The sequence below is a fragment of the Archocentrus centrarchus genome, chromosome 7 (assembly GCF_007364275.1).
Source record: "Archocentrus centrarchus isolate MPI-CPG fArcCen1 chromosome 7, fArcCen1, whole genome shotgun sequence".
Classification (NCBI taxonomy): Eukaryota; Metazoa; Chordata; class Actinopteri; order Cichliformes; family Cichlidae; genus Archocentrus; species Archocentrus centrarchus.
Genome location: NC_044352.1, coordinates 20,870,547 through 20,891,324, shown reverse-complemented (window position 1 = coordinate 20,891,324; position 20,778 = coordinate 20,870,547). Strand labels below are relative to the sequence as shown.

The following is a 20,778-nucleotide window of genomic DNA, read 5'->3' as shown; positions in this document are numbered from 1 at the left end:
GCACATACGCAGTCCTAGAGGGGACTAGAGGGGACTTCCCTTTCTGGTTCTCTTGTTTATACAGGCAAATCCCACACTCCAGTGGATAGTGACCAGAGTGTGAGAAAACTTTAAGACAAAACACACTGTATCTCAAGTCACACATGAGACTCCCCACCCAGCACTGGCTTATCCAGGACACCTCCCTCCAGTCTCCCTGCTGAACTTTGGCTCACCATGTCTCTCCTTATTTTCTTTCATTGTTGCTTAATACACACACTGGTCTACATTCCCTGTTTCTTCTGCCAGTGATTCTCAGCTTTTTCCTCCTCCTCTCTCTCTCTAGGTCCTCCCTTGTTGTTGGTGGTCAGTGTGGAGGAGGTGTCAGGGGATTGAGGCTAAGCAGCCGTTTGGCGAATTGCACTTGACATAGCATACAGTGCTATCACTGGACACAGAAGAAGGCGACTGACAGAGAGAATGTGGGAGATTGTGGCATTAGGATTGTTTGTGTTTTCAAGGGGAGTGTGTGTATGTAAGGGTGTGTCTTGCATGCATGTTTGCTGCAAGAGCAGACTGTGTGTTTTGGGGTCCCAGTTAAGTGGACTTTGTCATGCATGTGTAGCTTGCTAGCAAACTCTGGCATCAGTGGGAGTCCTGCTAGGTCAAGGCCAAATGAGGAAGGGGTGGTGCTGGGTCTACAGTGGGAAAAGGTTGGGAGAGATAAATGACCAAGTCCCATGTGAAATTGGCTCACATGGCTTCCTTTTTGCTCTGCTTACCATCCTGACTGTTCCCAATGTTTTGGCATTGTTGTCTGCCTAGTTACGTGCTGCTAGCTGGAATCATATTTGGGTTTCATAGCCAGCAGGCGTTTTTTTTCGCACACTCACCATGTTTATTCACTGAGGGCTAATGTAAGGCCAAACAATGGCGTTATCTCTTTGCCTTGTTGTAAATGGACTTAGCTGTCAGCATGTGGAGTTCAGTGGATTTGGTTTAAAGTGGATTATTATTATGACTAAACCCTTGCAAATGTATTAGTGAAAGCTGTGTGTGTGTGTGTGTGTATACGCAGTTGCCTGGTGTTTGTGTGGTAATTATGACTAACCTAACAGTTTGGTGTTGCTGTCCTCTCTCCTAGGTGACATCACGCAGAAGGGCTATGAGAAGAAGAAAGCCAAGCTGCTGGCCTCCTACATCTCCCACTTGCCAAGTAAGCCCAGTTCTTGTGCTCTTTGAGTTTTCTCATCTCATGTCCAAACCTTCCTTCTTCCCTTTCTGCATTGTTTCCACCTCCCCTGTCAACACTGTGATTGTTTTTCAGTCTGAGAAGCCAAAAAAAAAAGCAAAATTATGTCCTGAATTCAGAAGAAATCAGGACATAATTTTACTTTTCTCCAATTTACAGTTCAGTTGATAATTATTTCCCATCTGAAAAGAACAATAGGGTGAAGAAAAAACTGTGTTTGTGTTGTATTGTAAAATATTTTTCAGCTCTTTGCCAAAAAAACTTTTCTGACTTTTTGGTGTGAGTGTTAATTGTCTTTGTCCAAGGTGCCCAAAATAATTTCTGGCTTTCTGTGGCACTCTAGTGGCAAAAATGAGAACTGCACATAAGGTAACCAGAGATGCACCAATGTCTTTAATAACTGCACCACTGTAGCAAATCCACAGAGTAAGCCCACAGTTCCTGTCAGAGGTTCTGGTGTATTTTGCGGGTGTGCCCAGTAAACTTGACGCATTCTGAAACTGGTTTCAGTTCACAGTGATGGGGAAGTACTGCAGCTTCTCTGCATTACTATGTGTCAGTCAGCTCTGGACTGATTTGTCAGAGCTCTCTCTGTCAGCTTCCTCAAACTAAGGTGTGGTGTTTCCTTAGGAAAGAATTGCACCATGTTAGCAGTCGCATGAAAAAAAATCGTTCTTGATGTGTCACGCTAAGCTATTTAAAAAAAAAAGAAAAAAAAAAGAGCACCACTAAACTTCCCTTTCCTCTAGTTTAACCTTGGTTTGTTTTGGCTTTTGCTGCCACATCATTTATGTGATTACACACAAGGGGGAATTGTGCAAAAATCTAGATCTCATTTGGGTTAATACTTTTCTTAATACTTGAATGAAATTCCCATAGTTTTTAAGTGGTTTTTGCTTTCAGTTGACTTTTACTGGTAGCTTGATTTGAATGTCAGTGCATGCACCAGAAAGCTTTAAATCTCCAGAGGTGACCTTGTGCTCCTACACCCATCCTTGTTATCCCTCAAAACCATCATCTCCATGGGGACTCAGTTGCTCAGGCCCTCTGGGAGGAAAAGCCAGTTGACTAAAAATATATTTGCTTCAGTCTAACCCAGTTTCATGTACTCTGTTAACAGTATAACTCGCATCAGTCAAGTGCATGTCCTTATTTTACTTCATGTTCACAGGCTCTGCATGAGGCTAAATTTGGAGAGCTTCACAGAGGATCATACAATATTTATGCCTACACGTTGCTGTAATGGCATTATGTAAAGCAAGAATGTGCTCTGTTTATGTCTGAATTTCCTGAATCTCATGTTAGCTTGTTTGTTTTTCTTTTATTAGTGTTCCTCTAAATATAGACTTTTATTGACTTTTCACATATTGGCCTCTGTTCTGTAGATGTGGATCTGCCTCTACCAGATGTGCAGCTTTCCCCGAGCCGCAGTGCCGACCCTAGCCCTAGTCCTGAGGCCCCGGGTCCCTCCAGCTCTTCAGCCTCCAGACATCATCGTGCACACCGCAGTGGAGGCGCCAGGGATGAGCGCTATAGATCAGGTGTGCTGCATAATATTCCTTAAAAACACACAACTACAATTGTGTTCAGAAATTTACATACACTCATCATTGCCATAAATGTCATGGTAATTTTGGGCTTTTAATAATTTCTTTGAACTGTTCTTTTTCCAGGGTGGAATGATTATACAGCATAGATCTTTTAATGACTTTAAAAGTTTTCTCTACTCTACACAGGGTCAAAGGTATACATATAGGCTCAAATATATACATACATCCCCACTAATAGTTAGTTAGATGTCTTTTAGAAAGTTGCATCTCAGTGAGTTGGTTTTGGTATCCATCAGTAAGCTTCTGGTGTAATTCTGGCTGGATATTTGACCACTCTTCTTGGCAGAGTTGGTACAGTTTGTTTAAATTGGTTGGTTTCCTGACACTGACCTGGCTTTTAAGCATAAGCCACAAATTTTCATTAGGGTTGAGGTCGGGGCTTTGGGAAGCCCATTCCAGAACCTTAATGTTAGCCTGCTTTATCCATTCCAAAACCAGTTTTGGTGTTTGTTTGGGCTCTTTATCCTGTTGGAACATCCAACTGTGTCCAAGTTTCAACCTTCTTCCTGTTGATTTGAGGTGAAACTGAAGAATTTGGAGGGATTGTCATTGTCATTGTGGCCAAATAGCTCAATCTTTGTCTCGTCTGATCATCAAACTTTTCTCCAGAAGGCATTTGGATTGTCCATGTGGGCAACTGCAAATTTCAGTCAGGTTTGACGCTGTTGATTTTGGAGCAGGAGCTTCTTTCTTGGCCAACACCCACCCAATATGTGGCGATGTAAAAGTGGCTTCACTGTGGACAGTGCCGCTGGTGTTCCAACAGTTTACAGTTCATGGCAGGTTTGAGCCTTCGTGGTTCCTCGGTTGTTCCTGAACATCCTAACCAATATCCTCTCATCTGTGGGTGACAGTTTGGGTCTTCTTTCAGACCTTGGCAAAGCGGTGACACATCCAAATAACTTGTACTTACGCACAATTGTTTGAACTGATGATCTGCAGTTGTTTATAAATGGCTCCAAGAGACCTTCCCAACTTGTGTAAATCTGCAATTCTCCCTCTTAGATCTTCACTGAGTTCCTTTGACTTTTCCATTTTTCAATCCAATGATTGCGATCAAAAAGAAACTACCCATTGTAGTCAATCATGATCACTAATGAGAAGTTAACAGGCCTTGACCGTTTCAGTTTAAAAGCCATTGTAGAACCTTTAGCACCACTTATTAATAGATTTAAGTGAGTGTTTGTGTATTTGAGCCTCTATGTATAATTTTGACCTTGTGTGGATTAGAGAATATCCAAAAGAAATTCAAACTTGTGCACCTTGTTTTTTTTTACAGAGTCATTAAAGATGTATGCTGTGCAGTCATTCCACCCTGGAAAAAGAACAGTTCAAAGAAATTGTTAAAAGCCCATAATTACCATGACATTCATGCCCATGATGAATGTTTGTAAACTTCTGATCACAACTGTATATATAAATTATACAAAGACTAAACTCATCGGGCTATCAACAACTTTTTAAATTGTTTTCTGTTTCTGTTTGTCTCACTCTGTTTATATAGACATCCACACAGAAGCTGTGCAGGCAGCACTGGCCAAGCACAAAGAGGAGAAAATGGCACTTCCCATGCCAACCAAGAGACGCTCAGCCTTTGTCCAGTCTCCCATAGATAACTGCACACCTCCGGGTAAGCTTCGTTCCTCCCACTCTGGGATCAGGTGATTGGTGGTGATTGGAGTACCTAAAAAATAAATAAATAAATAAATAAATAAAACCCAAAACTTAGAGACTATTGAATTCAGGATTTTTTGTTTTTCATGTTTTCTCCTACTGTTAGACACATCTTCTGCATCAGAAGATGAAGGCTCACTGCGCAGGAAGGCAGCACTCAGTGCAGTACTAGCTCAGACCCTGCAGAGCCCTGATTACTGGATCAACCGCTCCGTCCAAAGCTCTTCCACATCCTCATCTGCTTCCTCCACCCTCTCCCATGGAGAGCCCAAGACCCAGCCACAGCCCCAGCCTCAGCCTGCTGTTTCACTGTTAGCAGACGTACTAGCGCACACACGCATTGGTAAACTTTACTGATCTAGAACTCCATTAATCCATACATCCCAGTGATCATGTTTCTGTCCTTCATGATACTCATTTTCTCCCCCCAACCAGAAAACAGTGTGCCCCCAGATGTGACGTCCTCCGCTTCTCAAGAAAGAGGGTCCAGGGTGGATCTCCCCCCAGCGGTCAGGGGCATGAGCCGTGGACAGAGTCGCTCCAGCATGCTGGATACTGCTGACGGTACACTGTCTATAGACATCTGGCTGTGGTATAAATATATATAAGGGTTTACATTTCTGCTAAAGTGGGGAGAAAACTGCTAAAGTGATATTGATTTTCTGAATGATTTGGAACCTGGGTGATTGTCATTTGGTTCTTTCCTCATTTTAAGCAGTTCAATCATTTTCATGTTCTAATCACGGCTCCTGATGACTTATTTCTGTTTTGCATTGACTGTGTGGTTCAAAGCAATGCAGTGAGAAAACTGACTGAATGCGCTGCAATCGAAAAACAATCTACCCATGTTCAACCTGAATCACCTTCAACATCATCCTCATTTCACTGTGTGGTGAATGCTGCTAATGACGGATATTTTGTGTTCTTTCTTTTGGGTCCATTAATCCTGTCCCTGTCTTGACTTTGATTTAAAAAAGGAAAAAGAAAAGGTAATATACATCGAATCTGGGGAAGGGGAGGGATACTGAAGAGGCCCAAAGTAGCTTGCTTTCCACCCTGATATCTATCTCTCTTTATGTTTGTCTCGTGCTGTAGGTGTAGAAGTAGAAATCTTCCTATATGGTATTTTCCTAAAAATAAATAAATTGTCCAATCTGTGTCCTCGAGTGCAAATTTCCCTTTCAAATTTTTCCTGCTGCTGATTCTGTTCCTGACTGTGCTAGTGCAAGGATACTGCTTGTGTGAGTGAGAGTGTGTGTGTGCTAAAGTAGAGATTCATGTTAGCACAGACTTGCATGTGTGGGTGTCTGCGTGTTATTGTTTGTTTGCATGTGTTTGTGACGGCGACTGCTCTTGGTGTTTGTCCAGGCGTGCCTGTCAACAGCAGGGTGTCCACTAAGATCCAGCAGCTGTTGAACACACTCAAACGTCCCAAAAGACCACCACTCAGTGAATTCTTCCTTGATGACTCTGAGGAAATCGTAGAAGGTGAGCCATGTAACATGCGTCTATTCAGAAAAGGAAAGACAATGTAACATGCTTGAATTTCACTGTTCCGTATATTACAGCATGGAAATCCTCTTGGTGGATTTAAAAAGGCTTTCACTTCTTTAGGAAATCATCCAAATTCTTGTGACATCTCAATTCTGTTGCTCACAGTGTTATTACAGCATTACACCCAGTATTCATAGTTTTTTTTTCCCGCCAATTTTCATGCCTAGTTCCCCAGCCAGACCCCAACACCCCAAAGCCCGAGGGACGTCAAATCATTCCAGTGAAGGGGGAGCCCCTCGGAGTGGTCAGTAACTGGCCTCCTGCCCTGCAGGCTGCCCTTGCCCGCTGGGGGGCCACCCAGGCCAAGAGCCCTGCCCTCACTGCCCTGGACATCACCGGCAAACCCCTCTACACACTCACATATGGTGAGCAGCATCTAGCATCATAGGAATATTAATGGTGATGTTGAGGCCCAAATATGGGTGTCTGTATTACTGTGTCCACTCTATATAAATGTCAGGTATATTTCTTGCATATGAGCTGGATCAAAGGAATAAATATTTTTTGGCCCAAGTAGAATAACTCCCACATAACATTGCCTTCAGTGTGGACCCATAGTGGGTTGGGAAGTTAAGGGATCATGGAACAGTTATGCAACAAGAATACACAGTAATTTAACAGTGGAAAAAATTGGGTTTTTTTGAAAGCAAGATTATTTATTTTTTTTAAATATATACCCACACAGGTAAACTATGGAGTCGCAGTCTGAAGCTGGCCTATACACTTCTGAATAAACTGGGCACGAAGACTGAGCCTGTACTTCAACCTGGAGATCGAGTAAGAGTTTGTCAGTCATTTGTTTGTAAATTGTAAAAATAGCATGACAAGGAAAATAATTTTCTCTGCTTCTTAGGTGGCGTTGGTGTATCCAAACAGTGACCCTGGCATGTTCTGGGTGGCTTTCTACGGCTGTCTGTTAGCTGAAGTCATCCCTGTGCCTATTGAGGTGCCACTGTCCCGGCAGGTAAATATACCACTGCGGTCATGTCAGCTCTTCTGTGGGACCAAACTCAGGGTTTTTGATAATAACATTTGAGAGCCTCAGTTATGTTTGTTGTTGTATGAATGCATCACTCTGTGTGTGTGTGTGTGTGTGTGTGTGTGTGTGTGTGTGTGTGTGTGTGTGTGTGTGTGTGTGTGTGTGTAGTGGCTCATTGCCATATAAACATATCCATATATACGGCGTATTCACAGCTAGAGTGCGTGCTGGTTGTTTTTTAGTTGTCACACTTTTGTCTGCTTGCCTCTCCCTGTGCGTTGAAGTTTCCTGATCTAAACCTCTCTTCACAGGATGCAGGCAGCCAGCAGATTGGCTTCCTATTGGGCAGCTGTGGTGTGAGTTTGGCGCTGACTAGTGAGGTGTGTCTCAAAGGGCTGCCCAAGACACAAAATGGAGAGATCATCCAGTTTAAAGGTCAGCAAGCCTAAACTGCCTTTGCTAATGCTGCTTGCTCAGCAGGAGTCATCTCTGTCTGAGTTCCTTTGTTAGCCATTAAATGAACTCATTAAAGGGAATGTACAAGGTGATGCTTATTGACCAGTGTAGGGCCAGCCGGTTTACCTTTGGCTCTGAAATCTGAATTGAAAGATGGACACTGTCAATTTAGTGCATCTAATAATTAGTGCAGCTGAGTACATGTGCTTTTTTCCTAGTGCCAGCGATAATAGTTTTGGTGTGCTTCATGTTCTTTGTGTCTTTGTATTACAGGTTGGCCAAGGATGAAATGGGTAGTGACAGACACCAAGTATCTGACCAAACCATCCAAAGACTGGCAGCCTCACATTCCCACAGCCAACACTGACACTGCCTACATAGAGGTACTCTCAGAATGTAAATTTGCAGTATAATGTGTTTCTAATTACTGCCTTTTATTTAGATTAAATCAGTTTATCTTTGTAAACCATGTAAATTGGTTTACAATTTAAGTATTGTTGCCCAATTATGGTACGTATTTGATAATTCATCTTCTGACACACTCTTGGAAATTTTTTAAAAATCAATTCAAACAATCACTGTGATATTTTGTTGACCTGTGTGTGTGTGTGTGTGTGTGTGTGTGTGTGTGTGTGTGTGTGTGTGTGTGTGTGTGTGTGTGTGTGTGTGTGTGTGTGTGTGTTTCTTTCCCATCAAAGTACAAAGCAAGTAAGGAGGGAACAGTGATGGGAGTCGCTGTGTCTAAGATTTCCATGCTGACTCACTGTCAAGCTTTGACTCAGGCCTGTAACTATTGTGAAGGTCAGAGACTGTAAATACTGTTTATAACTTTGTTGAAGTTGAACTGTTGAACGTGCTCATCTGCTCATGTGTTTTCTGTCTTAGGGGAGACATTGGTCAATGTGTTGGACTGTAAGAAGGATATGGGCATGTGGCATGGCGTCTTAACGGTGAGACTGGATATTTAGCTTTCTGCTGCTGACTAGGTGCCCTTAATTACTTTGATGTGAGGTACAGTATGATTTTGACGGTGTGTGTGTTTTGTTTTTTGCACCCCTACAGAGCGTTATGAACAGAATTCACACCATTACTGTGCCATATTCTGTCATGAAGGCCTGTCCCATGTCCTGGGTGCAAAGGGTCCACATTCACAAAGGTTGAACCAAATGTTCTACTCTGCATTCTTATAGCTTTATTATTTTTGCTTAGTTCATGTAGAATTTTTTTTTAAAATGGAGTAGTTAAAAGACTGCTAGGGTAAAAATAATGTTTGAAAACGGCTAAAAAAAACCATGAAAAAGTTAAAGAGAAACAGTATAGAAACAATGCTTAAGGGGTTTCTCTTACCCTCTTACAGCACGTGTGGCCTTGGTGAAGTGCCGTGACCTCCACTGGGCCATGATGGCCCACAAAGAACAGAAAGACATCAACTTGTCTTCTATACGTATGCTTATAGTAGCTGATGGCGCCAACCCATGTGAGTAACACCACAAACATGGTTTCTTTTTAATAAACAGTCACTGTACACGACTGTTTTAAAATGTGCTGTGAGTTTAAACTGCCTTCACCCACTTTTGTTAATGTATTCATCCTTTGTTTGCCATCAGGGTCCGTGTCCTCGTGTGATGCCTTCCTGAATGTGTTCCAGTCTCATGGTCTGAAGCCTGAGGTCATTTGTCCATGTGCCACCTCTCCTGAGGCCCTGACTGTGGCCATACGCAGGTATCACATGACCAACAGGAACAAATAGATAAACAGAGACTTGTGGTTCTTAAATCAACTTTAAAAAGTGAGGCTAAGATGTTATCTCTGCATAGCCTCAAATCAAATAATTATTAATAGATATGCAGCAATTACATTTATTCGTGTGTGTCATAAAAATGCACTGTTCAGGATAAATAGCTAAATATGGATACTCTTTAAAATTTATTTATTTATTTTTTGCCTTCTACAGGCCAGGTGCACGAGGAGCTCCGCTGCCAGCCAGGGCCATCCTGTCCATGGGTGGGCTGAGTCACGGAGTGATCCGGGTGAACACAGAAGACAAGAACTCTGCTCTGACTGTACAAGATGTGGGTCACATTATGCCTGGAGGTTAGCCACGACTTTTGGGTTTAATTGGCAGTGTCGAAGTGAAGCAGCTGTCACATCTTTACTATGCATTCTTTGCTGTATGGCCTTTTCCAGAATACAGAAGCTTAAATATATGTAATTTGACCTGTTCGTTTGTTTCAGCTCTGATGTGCATTGTGAAACCAGATGGATCTCCTCAGCTGTGCAAGACAGATGAGATAGGAGAGATTGTGATCAACTCACGGGCTGGAGGCACCATGTACTACGGCCTACCGGGCGTCACCAAAAACACATTTGAGGTCTGTCAGAGACCCGTGTTTAATGTTGTCATGCAAATGATAGCTTTGCAATATTTTCTCTTAAAATAGTGGAGCAGAGTCAAAGGTGTGTCATACTGTGACTTTTAAGTTAGTGGAATGAGACAACATATGAAATTTGCATCTGTCTCTGTATGCCTCCTCTTACTTGTGCAAAAATGAGCTCCGTCCCTTCTATATTGACCTTGTGAATTTAAAATATGGGCCCATAGGAAAAGAGTACTGATTTTAAATTATCCACTAGATGGAGCCACAGACATCATTCATTTACTAAGAAAATGCTGCCGCAGACTTCATGAAATATCATCATCAAATATCATTATCATTATGCCTCACTAAATGTTTTTTGTTTTAAACTATACTGTACTTGAAAAACTGCAGTTTTTGGTATACCTTTGGAATCCAGTTCCAGACTGATTTTGCTGTGCTGTATTTATCTGAGGCTAGTCTTTCTAATCTGTGCTAATTTGTAGGTTATTCCAGTCAACCAAGCTGGAGCGCCTGTTGGAGAAATTCCCTTCACTCGAACTGGCCTGCTTGGATTTGTGGGACCGGTAGGGCACACATACACAATTATGGTAGTTACTGTGCCCTGCAACCTGGATGTCTGTGCTGAGTTAAATATGTCTGCTCCACAGGGGAGTCTGGTATTTGTTGTAGGGAAGATTGAGGGGCTCCTGATGGTGAGTGGGAGACGGCACAATGCTGACGACCTGGTGGCCACGGCGCTAGCAGTGGAGCCTGTCAAAACAGTTTACAGGGGGAGGTGAGACACTGACAGGCCGCTGTTTGCCACAGTGAGGGTTTGCTGTGCTGTGTGTGTGTGCGCGTGCGTGCGTGCGTGTGTGTCTGTTTGTGTTACTTCATACTGCACAGTGAGTAAGACAATTCTAGCGATACATGCAGCCATGTGAACAATGATAATTTTGTGATATTTATTTAGTAACTGGGGAAAATCACTTCAGCATCCTGCAGCTTCTTCCGGTGTGTTTGTCTAGATGTGTGTTTGTGCTCACGCCTCTGTTGTCGTCCGTGCAGGATCGCAGTGTTTTCTGTGACAGTGTTTTATGACGAGAGGATAGTGATTGTGGCAGAGCAGAGGCCCGATGCCAGTGAGGAAGACAGCTTCCAGTGGATGAGTCGAGTACTGCAGGTGAATCCCACACCTGCTCATGTCATACTTAATTACATTGTTTGAATATGCTACTTTTCTTTTATTGTCATTGTATTTTGATACACACACTTTAACACTGTAACAGATGCTACACCAGTAACCAACTGCTTTTGCTTTTACATCTTTTGTTACATTTAGTATTTTAGAATCGTCATTAATGGAAAGCAATAAGGTCTCATACATTTACACATATACAGAGAGGAAATATGATGTTATACTGTATAAATGCGTATTTGATGCATGTTTCCTCTTCAGGCCATCGACAGTATCCACCAGGTTGGCCTGTACTGTCTTGCGCTTGTGCCAGCCAACACCCTTCCAAAGACGCCTCTGGGAGGCATCCACATCTGTGAAACCAAGCAGAACTTTTTGGAGGGAAACCTTCACCCCTGCAATATCCTCATGTGCCCGCACACCTGTGTCACAAACTTGCCCAAGCCACGGCAGAAACAGCCAGGTGGGTTGTCATAGACATCATGGATTCGTACTTACATACAATTTTAAAATTGCCGCATGAATCAGAAATAATATGTATGAATCATCAGCTGGCAGTTGAAAGTTTGTTACTGTGTAACTGAATCTTGGTTGTTTCTGATCTCCTCAGTGGATGTTGGACCAGCTTCTATGCTGGTTGGCAACTTGGTGGCAGGGAAGCGGATTGCCCAGGCTATAGGCAGAGAGCTGGGTGTGGTGGAGGACCAGGATCTCATCCGAAAGGTACTACCACACAGATCAAAGCATGCTTTATCTGCTCTGACTTCACATATGACATCTAGTAGTTGATGTAGCAGAATACAGCACGTTGTCAGGAATATGGACCAATTCTTTGTTTCTTTTTTTTTTTTTTTTTTTTTTTTTCCCCAGCAGTTTAATTTGTAAAAGTTTTAATTGTTCATATCTAAAGCAACCGGTGTCTATGACAAGAACAACACCTGCACAGTGAGCAGTGAGCATTAGTAAAATAGAAATTGCACGCTACAGTAGAACTGCAGTGGTTGGTTTAGATGACAGAAGATTAATGAGCATTTGTTTTGCTCATAAATAATTGTTGTATTAACATTATTATAAGCTGAACTTTTTTTGGATTTTGGCCGTTGTTTTCCAGTGTACTGCCTGCTAAAAAATACTCCATTTATGTAGTATCTATATCTTAAATAATATCTATATCTTTACAAACCTATTCAAATTAAGCTGATAAACTAATGCTTTTAATGCAGGTTTAAGATGAGCCTGTGTCTGTCAGGCGGTGTGACTGCTGATGCCTTTATCCTAAATCTCTGTTGTTGTTCTGCCTTTACTTTGCTTGGGTTGGGCTTTAGCTCTGTATGTGGCCCACCATGATGGTAAGGCTCTAGTCTGGCCCCCCCCTACCACCACCCCCACCCGTCTCTTTGCTTATGCTGCTTCTGTTAGTCACATGCGCTTTTGCAGCTGTGATAACCTGATGGCCATCAGCTACAGCTTAGCCCACCGAGACGACTGCCCAGGCTGGCTCCTTGGCCAGCAGAGGTCCACACATTTAAACTAATATACAGCAACACATTAAAAATGAAGTCACATTCTACATTCATCAGTGCCTTGTTTAATAGTCTCACGTCGCCATCTTCTTTTAAGACTGAAGTTGGCCGGCAGCCTGGTAGCTTTGCCAGAGCATAAAGTCAGCAATGAATTAAATTACACTCACCTCCTCTGAGATGAGGGGAAGTTTCTTATCTTTCACAAAATGTGCAAGTGCAAGGCTTAAGTAATTATGAACTGTCACCAAGAATATATGACCACAGAGGATGTTGTAATAATATACTGTACTGTTATACATATATCCTATTAATTATTATTAATTAGAATATTCATTAGAAGTATTTTCATGTGCACCTCTGCTCGCTGTGTTCGCTGTGATGCTCCCACGTGTAGCATGGCTTTATGAGTTATCAGGGCAGCTGGACTGCATGATGTGACTCCTGACTCATTGTTGGCCAGAGCACGACGTGTTGCCTGATTGAGAGAGTGGGTGGCGCAAACGATTACTTTTCCAACGTCTGACAGTGTGACACTGCTGAATATCAGTGTACGTCTAGGTGGTTTAGGTGGTGTTATCTTTACTTGTTTTGTATGTGTTGCCTAGTGTTCACTTGGTTTTTGTCTTTAAAGGAATTCTTTACTTTCAGGTCCTGTCTTTGTGTGTTTGGTGCGCTGTTTTGTCAGCTTTTTGACACCACATGTTGAGAGACTAAAGACATTAATACTTATCATTTATGTAACTGTAAAAATAGCCATTGCAAGCTGCCTTAAAATACCCTTATTTAAAAAACTTCTTCTTTTTTTTTGTATTGCCTGCCAAGAGACAGGGAGACACTTAGGGATCACTTTACCATCATCCGTCCTTCCTTCTTCTGCTTATCTGGGGCCTGATCACGGGGGCAGCAGCCTAAGCAAAGAAACCCAGACCTCCCTCTTCCCAGCCACCTCCTCCAGCTCATCTGGGGGGGGACTGAAGCGTTCTCAGGCCAGCTGAGAGATATAATCTGTCCAGTGTGTCTTGGGTCTGCCCTGGGGCCTCGTTCCTGTAGGACATGCCCGGAACACCTCACCAAAAAAGCGCCCAGGAAGCATCCTAATCAGAAGCCTGAACCACCTCAACTGGCTCCTTTTGATGTGGAGGAGCAGCAGCTCTACTCTGAGCCCCTCCTGAATGACTGCACTCCTCATCCTGTCCCCAAGGGAGAGGCCAGCCACCCTTTGGTGGAAGCTCATTTCTGCCACTTGTGTCTGCAGTCTTGTTCTTTTGGTCACTACCGAAAAGCTTGTGACCATAGGTGGAGGTAGGGACGTAGATTGACCAGTAAATTGACAGCTTCACTTTCACATTCAGCTCTCTCTTTACCATGATGGATCAGTGCAGCATCCAAATGACTACAGATGCAGCCCCAATCTGTCTGCCAATCTTCTGATCCCTTCTCCCGTCACTTGTGAACAGGACCCTGAGATACTTAAACTCCTTCACTTGGGGCAGTAAACCGTCCCTGATCTGGAGTGGGCACTCCACCCTTTTCCGCCTGAAGACCATGGATACAAATTTAGAGGTGCTAATTCTCATACCTGTCGCTTTACACTTGGCTGTAAACTGTTCCAGTGTGAGCTGGAGGCCACCACCTGATGAAGCAAACAGGACGACATAATCTGCAAAAAGCAGAGATCCACAAAACACATGTAGACTGGTTGGGCAAACACCCATGCACACTCAAATATCCCTGAGAGGACAAAGGGCTGGTCCAGTGTTTGTGACAAGCGTTTTTTTTTGGTTTTTTTTTAAAGCTTATCAAAGTTGTCACGAGCCTTTTGTCTTAAAGCTCTATAGCTTGTTAGTTTGTGGCTCCAATTTGCCTCTTTCCAGGTGTAGATGGCCCCAGCATGACCTTTCAAAAGACAACAACAAAAAAAATATCTCTGGACACTCCTGTGCTCCTGTTGTGTGCTGTTTTCTGTTTGTGTGAGAGGTTTAAAGCGTCATGTAGTGTCTTTGACATACTTTAAAATGTTTTCTGTTTGAACTGAACAAATCTGTCACAGAGAGGACTGTCTGTTTTTGGCTGTTGGTTGGTTGTATCTGATTATTAATTTTTTTTAGTTAGGCCATCTTTAAAATGTTTTTCTGTTCAATCACTTTTAAACACATTATTTTTATTCACCAATAATGCCGCTTTGTGGAATTATATTTGTGCAGTAAAACGTTATGTGTCTTTAATCCATCTGTGATGTTTATGTAATGAGAGATTCCCTGTCTGTGCTTTTTCAGCACCAGTTCTTGTCTGAAGCTCTTCAATGGAGAGCCCAAACGGACCCTGACCATATTCTATATGTGCTGCTCAATTCCAAGGTAGACTAAACAGACACACAAAGCCATGCTCACATACGGTTAATATTTTCTAGGAGAACATGCATATTCATGTCATGCACAATTGCCTTTCTTTTACCCTGGAAATGGTGCAGCTCTATAAATGGAGATCCATTTTGTTGTATGAGATCATCTGTGCTACCACTGTTTTTGCTCTAGGGGGTAGCAGTGTGCACAGCAACTTGTGCTCAGCTACACAAGAGAGCAGAGAAAATCACAGCTACCCTGATGGAGAGAGGAGGTCTTAACACAGGAGACAATGTGGTGCTGCTTTATCCCCCGGGTACGCACACAATTGTTACATGTGGTCATCTTTCATGTAAAATAAAATATAAAAGTGCTGCTGTTTCATTGTTCTGTAGTATTTTAATGGCTTTTTAGTTCACAAGGTTCCTGTCTCCTACTTCTGCAGGTATTGACCTAATAGCTGCCTTCTATGGCTGTCTCTACGCGGGGGTCATTCCTGTGACTGTGAGGCCACCCCACCCACAGAATCTGGCTGCTACTCTCCCCACTGTCCGCATGATCATTGACGTGAGTGCGATTTGTCACGGCCCGTTTTGTAAAAATAAATAAATCTGTCTGAAAGTAGTGTGTTCTGCTACCAGATGTATTTTACTTTAGCACGTCCACAGTATAATGGAGTAATGCATGTGGAATTATTTGAGTATGTTAAGTAGTGCCTGAACTGTCTTTGTATTTATTCTGTTTCGAAGAGCTGTTTTAAAGATCAGCACACTTGCAGCATGTGTTTTTCATTTTCATTTTATAGTTTATTTTTTCACTTAATTTTGCAATAATTGATATAAAACTAGGGCACAGAGAGAATCTTTTCCAAAACAAATGCATTATCTTGCAGGTTTTTTTTATTTATTTATTTTTTTTATTTTAAGCGATCCAGAACCACAGCTAACTGGGTTCCTTCTTCCTAATTTTCATGGAAATCGGACTGGATGTAAAGACAAATGGTTAAATTCTTACCAAACACGACATGGCTTTGTTCGTATTGGACCACTTTCAAGTACTGAAATATGCATCACTGACCTTAAAACAAATATGAATCTTTTACTTTTTATGCACCACTCTTGCGAACTATTACACCAGACGTCGTGCCCTTCACTAATGAAGTTGAATCCTTCTGTTGATCACTATAACTGATTTCCCTGGGGCAAAGCAAATTAAATTGCATTTTACTTTGGAGATCAATAAAGTATCAATAACTGAATACTTCACATTAGGCTGTGGCCCTAAATTACTACGTCTGTGCTTTTTGTTGTGCGTCACAGGTGAGCAAAGCAGCCTGCATCCTCACCACTCAGCCTCTCATGAGGATCCTCAGGTCCAGGGAGGCGGCTGCCAGCGTCAATGTCAAAACATGGCCCACAATCATTGATACAGGTGCTGGTCTATGCTGAAATATGTTTGAATTAGAAAACCTTTAGAATAATGTGCAGCAGCTGCATAACACTGTTTTTAGCATTACATTGTGTACCTTTATGGCACGTCTTTGGATGCCAGCAGGTTTAGCTTGACAGTGTGTTACTGTTTTCACCACAAGGTGTCCTATTCCAGTTTTGGCTAACTTCAGACATGCTGGGGAAATCAAGTGCACCCTGTAGCCTCAGATATTTTTAACTCTCATTTGAAGATAATGGTGCTGCATTGAGTTAAAAATATATGTATAGATTTTTAATGTGCATTGAAATGATGAAATTAAATGTCTCATCTTCCCTTTCAACTAAACGATTATCAGACTGTAGCAAACTGCAGCATTAAGAGCAGGATGATGGATGCATTTGATTTGTTTTATCCAATAAAGAAATAACATGAATCCACTTCCCTCTCTTCCAAGATGATCTTCCCAGAAAGCGGCCTCCACATATCTACAAACCTCCTACAGCTGAGATGCTGGCCTATCTGGACTTCAGTGTGTCCACCACAGGCATGCTGACTGGAGTTAAGGTAAATTGCTCCTGCAAATCCTGTGAATTGTCCATAAATAATAATAAAAAATAAAAAAAGTGTGATTCTTTAAGATTTAGTCTTCCTGTAGCCAGGAATTACATTTTTTGCTTTTGTGTTTTCACTTGGATATTTGTTTAATAACACAATTATGACACGGCGCCTCTAAATGCACCCACACACTGAATAGTGTAACTTTTAAAATGCACAATATTTTTCATATTTGCACAGCCATGGCCAAAGGTTTTAGTAGTGGTTCAAATGTTGTTTCACACACTTTTTATTGTGTTTTTGACATGTTTCTATGATATAGTGAAGGATAATTGTGCATTTGAAACATGCATTCAATGAGTTTTATTGATAAATAAATTTATGCCAATAGCCAGTATTTACAGTATGTTGAGCCTTATTTTTAATACCTTCTGCAATTGTCTGTGGCATGCTGGATTCTGGGGTCAACCATCCAAAGCAAAAGGCAGAGCACAAGAGAGTTAAAGAAGAGGGTGGAGTGGGTGGATACAATGTTGGGGGTGATTTGTGACAAGGATGGCCACAAGGGTGAAAGGGAAGGTTTACAAGATGGTAGTGAGTGAGACCTGCTATGATGCTGGAGGCTGGAGGTGGCAGAGCTGATGTTAAGAGCTTGTTAATGGGAGTGACCAGGATGGGCAGGATTAGAACTGAGTGTATCAGAGGGACAAAGTTAGAGAGGCAAGGCTGAGATGGTTTGGAGATGTGCAGAGGATTGATTGTGTATATACTGGACAAAGGATGTTGAATATGGAGCCGCCAGACAGGAGGAAGACCACAGAGATTCATGGATGTAGTGAAGGACATAGAGAGGGTTGGTGTGACAGAGGAAGATGTGATGTGAAAAGAGAGAGGGGGAGATAGAGGCAGATGATTTGCTATGGCGACCCCTAAAGGGAGCAGCCAAAAGAAGAATATACGTCTTAACTCTTTCCCCCTAGGGGTAACCCTTGTTCATCTTTATTGAACTGAGTGGTTTCTGTCATATTTTTGGCCCGCTTCCAGGACAAAATAACTGGTGCACATCGATAGTTAGTGAGGGTGATCTCTGCCTATACAGCTTACTAGGGCCACCCTTGGGACAAACCTGGAACCCTTTTCTAATTGTCATTAAACCACATCTTTATTGATGGTAAATGGTAAATGGACTAGTTCTTATATAGCGCTTTTCTACTCAATCAGAGCACTCAAATATATATATATATTCTGACATGTCAAAGCTCATCATTAAGGGTACAGGGGAGGTCATCAAATGTCGTCTTTATGGGGGAAAGAGTTAAAACCTGTATATAAGGGATCTTTAGGAAAATAATTACAAGTCATGCTAATGAAGTGAAGATTAATGGACTGGATTTCTTAATAATTTGTCTATTTCTTTAGATGTCTCATGCTGCAGTCAGTACTCTGTGCCGCTCCATTAAGCTGCAGTGTGAGCTCTACTCGTCACGCCAAGTAGCCATCTGCCTGGACCCATACTGCGGCCTGGGCTTCGTCCTGTGGTGCCTCTCCAGGTAATTCGAACACAAGCACACAGACAGAATATCATTATTCATCTAACACGCAGCTTTGCTGTTGCTGAGAGTGTGTTTTCTCTTGTTTCTAGTGTTTACTCAGGTCACCAGTCCATCCTTATTCCTCCCCTGGAGCTGGAGAGCTCGCTGCCTCTGTGGCTGAGCACGCTCAGTCAGTACAAGATCAGAGACACCTTTTGCTCGTATTCTGTTATGGAGCTCTGCACCAAAGGCCTGGGCACCCAGACGGAGATCCTGAAGGTCACAAGCACACTCACATAATGTCCCAGATGTGCCCCCCCATCATTACTCTGACAAACAACACAGTGATAAATTAGTTTATCAGAGAAAATATCACTGCTGTGAAGGAGACTAAACACCTGCCTCATGATTGAAAAATTATTCACTTTTTTCATTCAGACGGCTCACCTGTGAGGATGCTATCATTCTAATTAAGTAGATTGTATTTTTACAGCATTAGGAAGCTTACATGTTTCTATTTTAAAGGCATTATCTGTCTATCTGTGCTCATCTTTATACTTTATTCTGTTTTTCTTCAAAATACATTGGATAAAAATGTTCACTGATGCAGAGTTCATGTTTGAGTCAAGCTACAGTCTACACCTGTTTAAAAGTGAGTGACCTTTAGCCGTGCGTGTCCGCAGGCGCGTGGTCTGAATCTGTCGTGTGTGCGGAGCTGCGTGGTGATAGCAGAGGAGCGTCCTCGCCTCGCTCTTACGCAGTCCTTCTCCAAGCTCTTCAAAGACCTCGGCCTGTCACCTCGCGCCGTCAGCACTGCCTTCGGCTCAAGGGTCAACCTGGCCATCTGCCTGCAGGTTGGTTTCACAGATACGCTGTCTCATGAGGACATTTTAACCCAAACCATGCATTTTTCTTAGTTCTGCTCAACAAAAATACCAGTCCATGACATTTGAGGTTCACAAGGCGACGTACTGAATGTTAATGATAACTTATTTATGTTCTGTATGAGCTAAAAAGTGTCAGGCTTGGTCCAGTTTCTGGCATTTTAGCCTGTTTTTTCTCCTCTCTTTATTACCTAGGGTACTGCTGGACCAGACCCCTCTACTGTCTATGTTGACATGAAGTCTCTGCGTCACGACAGGTAAGATTGAAGACTCCCGTGAACAGCACAAAGGCAACCACTCTGGTCACATGATGCAGTTGGTGAAAATAAACAGAATGACTGACGGGCTTGTGTTTCATCTGTGTCCTCAGGGTGAGGCTAGTGGAAAGAGGTGCGCCACAGAGTCTTCCACTCACGGAGTCAGGCACTGTAAGTATTGATTTACTGACTTGTAAAACTTATATACATGATGCTCACTATGGCCACAGAACACAGAGTACTAATAGAGGATACTAAGTGAAATTCTGTCATTTCCTCCTCTAAGATCCTTCCAGGAGTGAGGGTCATCATAGTCAACCCAGAGACCAGAGGCCCACTGGGAGACTCGCATCTTGGTGAAGTGAGTGAGCAAACGTGCAACATATCAACTGATTTCACTGGCACAGAGTTAAACGAGCAGAGCTAGCTGACGCAAAAAGAAGAGGGCAGCAGTCAGACATTTATTTTATGTAGCTTTTTAGTCAAATTTCTCTTAGTTTCCGAATTTAGCGGCCACGCTAATTCAGAAATTCTTCAGGCATCGCTCATTTGCCTTTTTTTTTTATCTTTGTGCAGATTTGGGTGAACAGCCCACACAATGCCAGTGGCTACTACACCATCTATGGGGAAGAGAGCTTGCAGGCAGACCATTTCAACACCAGACTCAGCTTTGGGGAGCCCCACACTTTGTGGGCCAGGACCGGCTACTTGGGCTTCATCAAGAGAACGGAGCTGCTGGATGCAAGCGGAGGTGAGAGGACATTTGATAAAAGATGTTTCACAACATTGTAACAATGACTTAGAGGAGCAACTGGAGTTGAGCCCTTTAAATAGTGGGTTGTAATGAAAGTTGTTGTCACAAGTGCATCACAACATTGATCCAAATAGCCAATAATTTTGCCTGCTGATTTGCAGCACCGCCCTAATCTAGCAAAGGTTGAAACCATATGACCAGATCTTTAAAAGAAGAAACTTCATATTGTAGGACCTTGTTTACAACTGTAAATACTTACTACCCACAGATCGCCATGATGCCTTGTTTGTGGTGGGCTCCCTCGATGAAACGTTGGAGTTGAGGGGGCTGCGTTATCACCCCATTGATATTGAGACTTCCGTGTCCCGTGCCCACCGCAGCATCGCAGAGAGGTAAGGAGCAGCAGACACGCACTTAATGTAGAGTTGTTGATCCTGG

At 42.6% G+C, this 20,778-nt stretch overlaps 1 protein-coding gene across 2 annotated transcripts in view; it reads left to right on the top strand.

The window, feature by feature from the left end:
* dip2ba (disco-interacting protein 2 homolog Ba) overlaps positions 1-20,778 on the top strand; it is a 48,961-nt gene that overhangs the window by 25,229 nt on the left and 2,954 nt on the right. The window contains exons 2-38 of one of the 2 annotated variants that reach the window (XM_030732765.1): positions 1,124-1,195; positions 2,617-2,772; positions 4,346-4,471; positions 4,622-4,858; positions 4,951-5,079; positions 5,493-5,504; positions 5,884-6,003; positions 6,237-6,434; positions 6,755-6,846; positions 6,923-7,033; positions 7,360-7,483; positions 7,778-7,887; positions 8,203-8,305; positions 8,390-8,454; positions 8,567-8,660; positions 8,862-8,981; positions 9,112-9,226; positions 9,459-9,598; positions 9,740-9,876; positions 10,368-10,448; positions 10,533-10,660; positions 10,933-11,047; positions 11,324-11,525; positions 11,673-11,785; positions 14,862-14,942; positions 15,120-15,243; positions 15,373-15,494; positions 16,247-16,358; positions 16,813-16,922; positions 18,333-18,463; positions 18,556-18,724; positions 19,129-19,299; positions 19,525-19,586; positions 19,700-19,757; positions 19,873-19,947; positions 20,163-20,337; positions 20,609-20,732. In XM_030732765.1, the coding sequence (XP_030588625.1) occupies positions 1,124-1,195; positions 2,617-2,772; positions 4,346-4,471; positions 4,622-4,858; positions 4,951-5,079; positions 5,493-5,504; positions 5,884-6,003; positions 6,237-6,434; positions 6,755-6,846; positions 6,923-7,033; positions 7,360-7,483; positions 7,778-7,887; positions 8,203-8,305; positions 8,390-8,454; positions 8,567-8,660; positions 8,862-8,981; positions 9,112-9,226; positions 9,459-9,598; positions 9,740-9,876; positions 10,368-10,448; positions 10,533-10,660; positions 10,933-11,047; positions 11,324-11,525; positions 11,673-11,785; positions 14,862-14,942; positions 15,120-15,243; positions 15,373-15,494; positions 16,247-16,358; positions 16,813-16,922; positions 18,333-18,463; positions 18,556-18,724; positions 19,129-19,299; positions 19,525-19,586; positions 19,700-19,757; positions 19,873-19,947; positions 20,163-20,337; positions 20,609-20,732 (4,414 nt within the window). The remainder of the gene's footprint in view (positions 1-1,123; positions 1,196-2,616; positions 2,773-4,345; positions 4,472-4,621; positions 4,859-4,950; positions 5,080-5,492; positions 5,505-5,883; positions 6,004-6,236; positions 6,435-6,754; positions 6,847-6,922; positions 7,034-7,359; positions 7,484-7,777; positions 7,888-8,202; positions 8,306-8,389; positions 8,455-8,566; positions 8,661-8,861; positions 8,982-9,111; positions 9,227-9,458; positions 9,599-9,739; positions 9,877-10,367; positions 10,449-10,532; positions 10,661-10,932; positions 11,048-11,323; positions 11,526-11,672; positions 11,786-14,861; positions 14,943-15,119; positions 15,244-15,372; positions 15,495-16,246; positions 16,359-16,812; positions 16,923-18,332; positions 18,464-18,555; positions 18,725-19,128; positions 19,300-19,524; positions 19,587-19,699; positions 19,758-19,872; positions 19,948-20,162; positions 20,338-20,608; positions 20,733-20,778) is intronic. The other variant, XM_030732766.1, reaches the window with a different exon arrangement.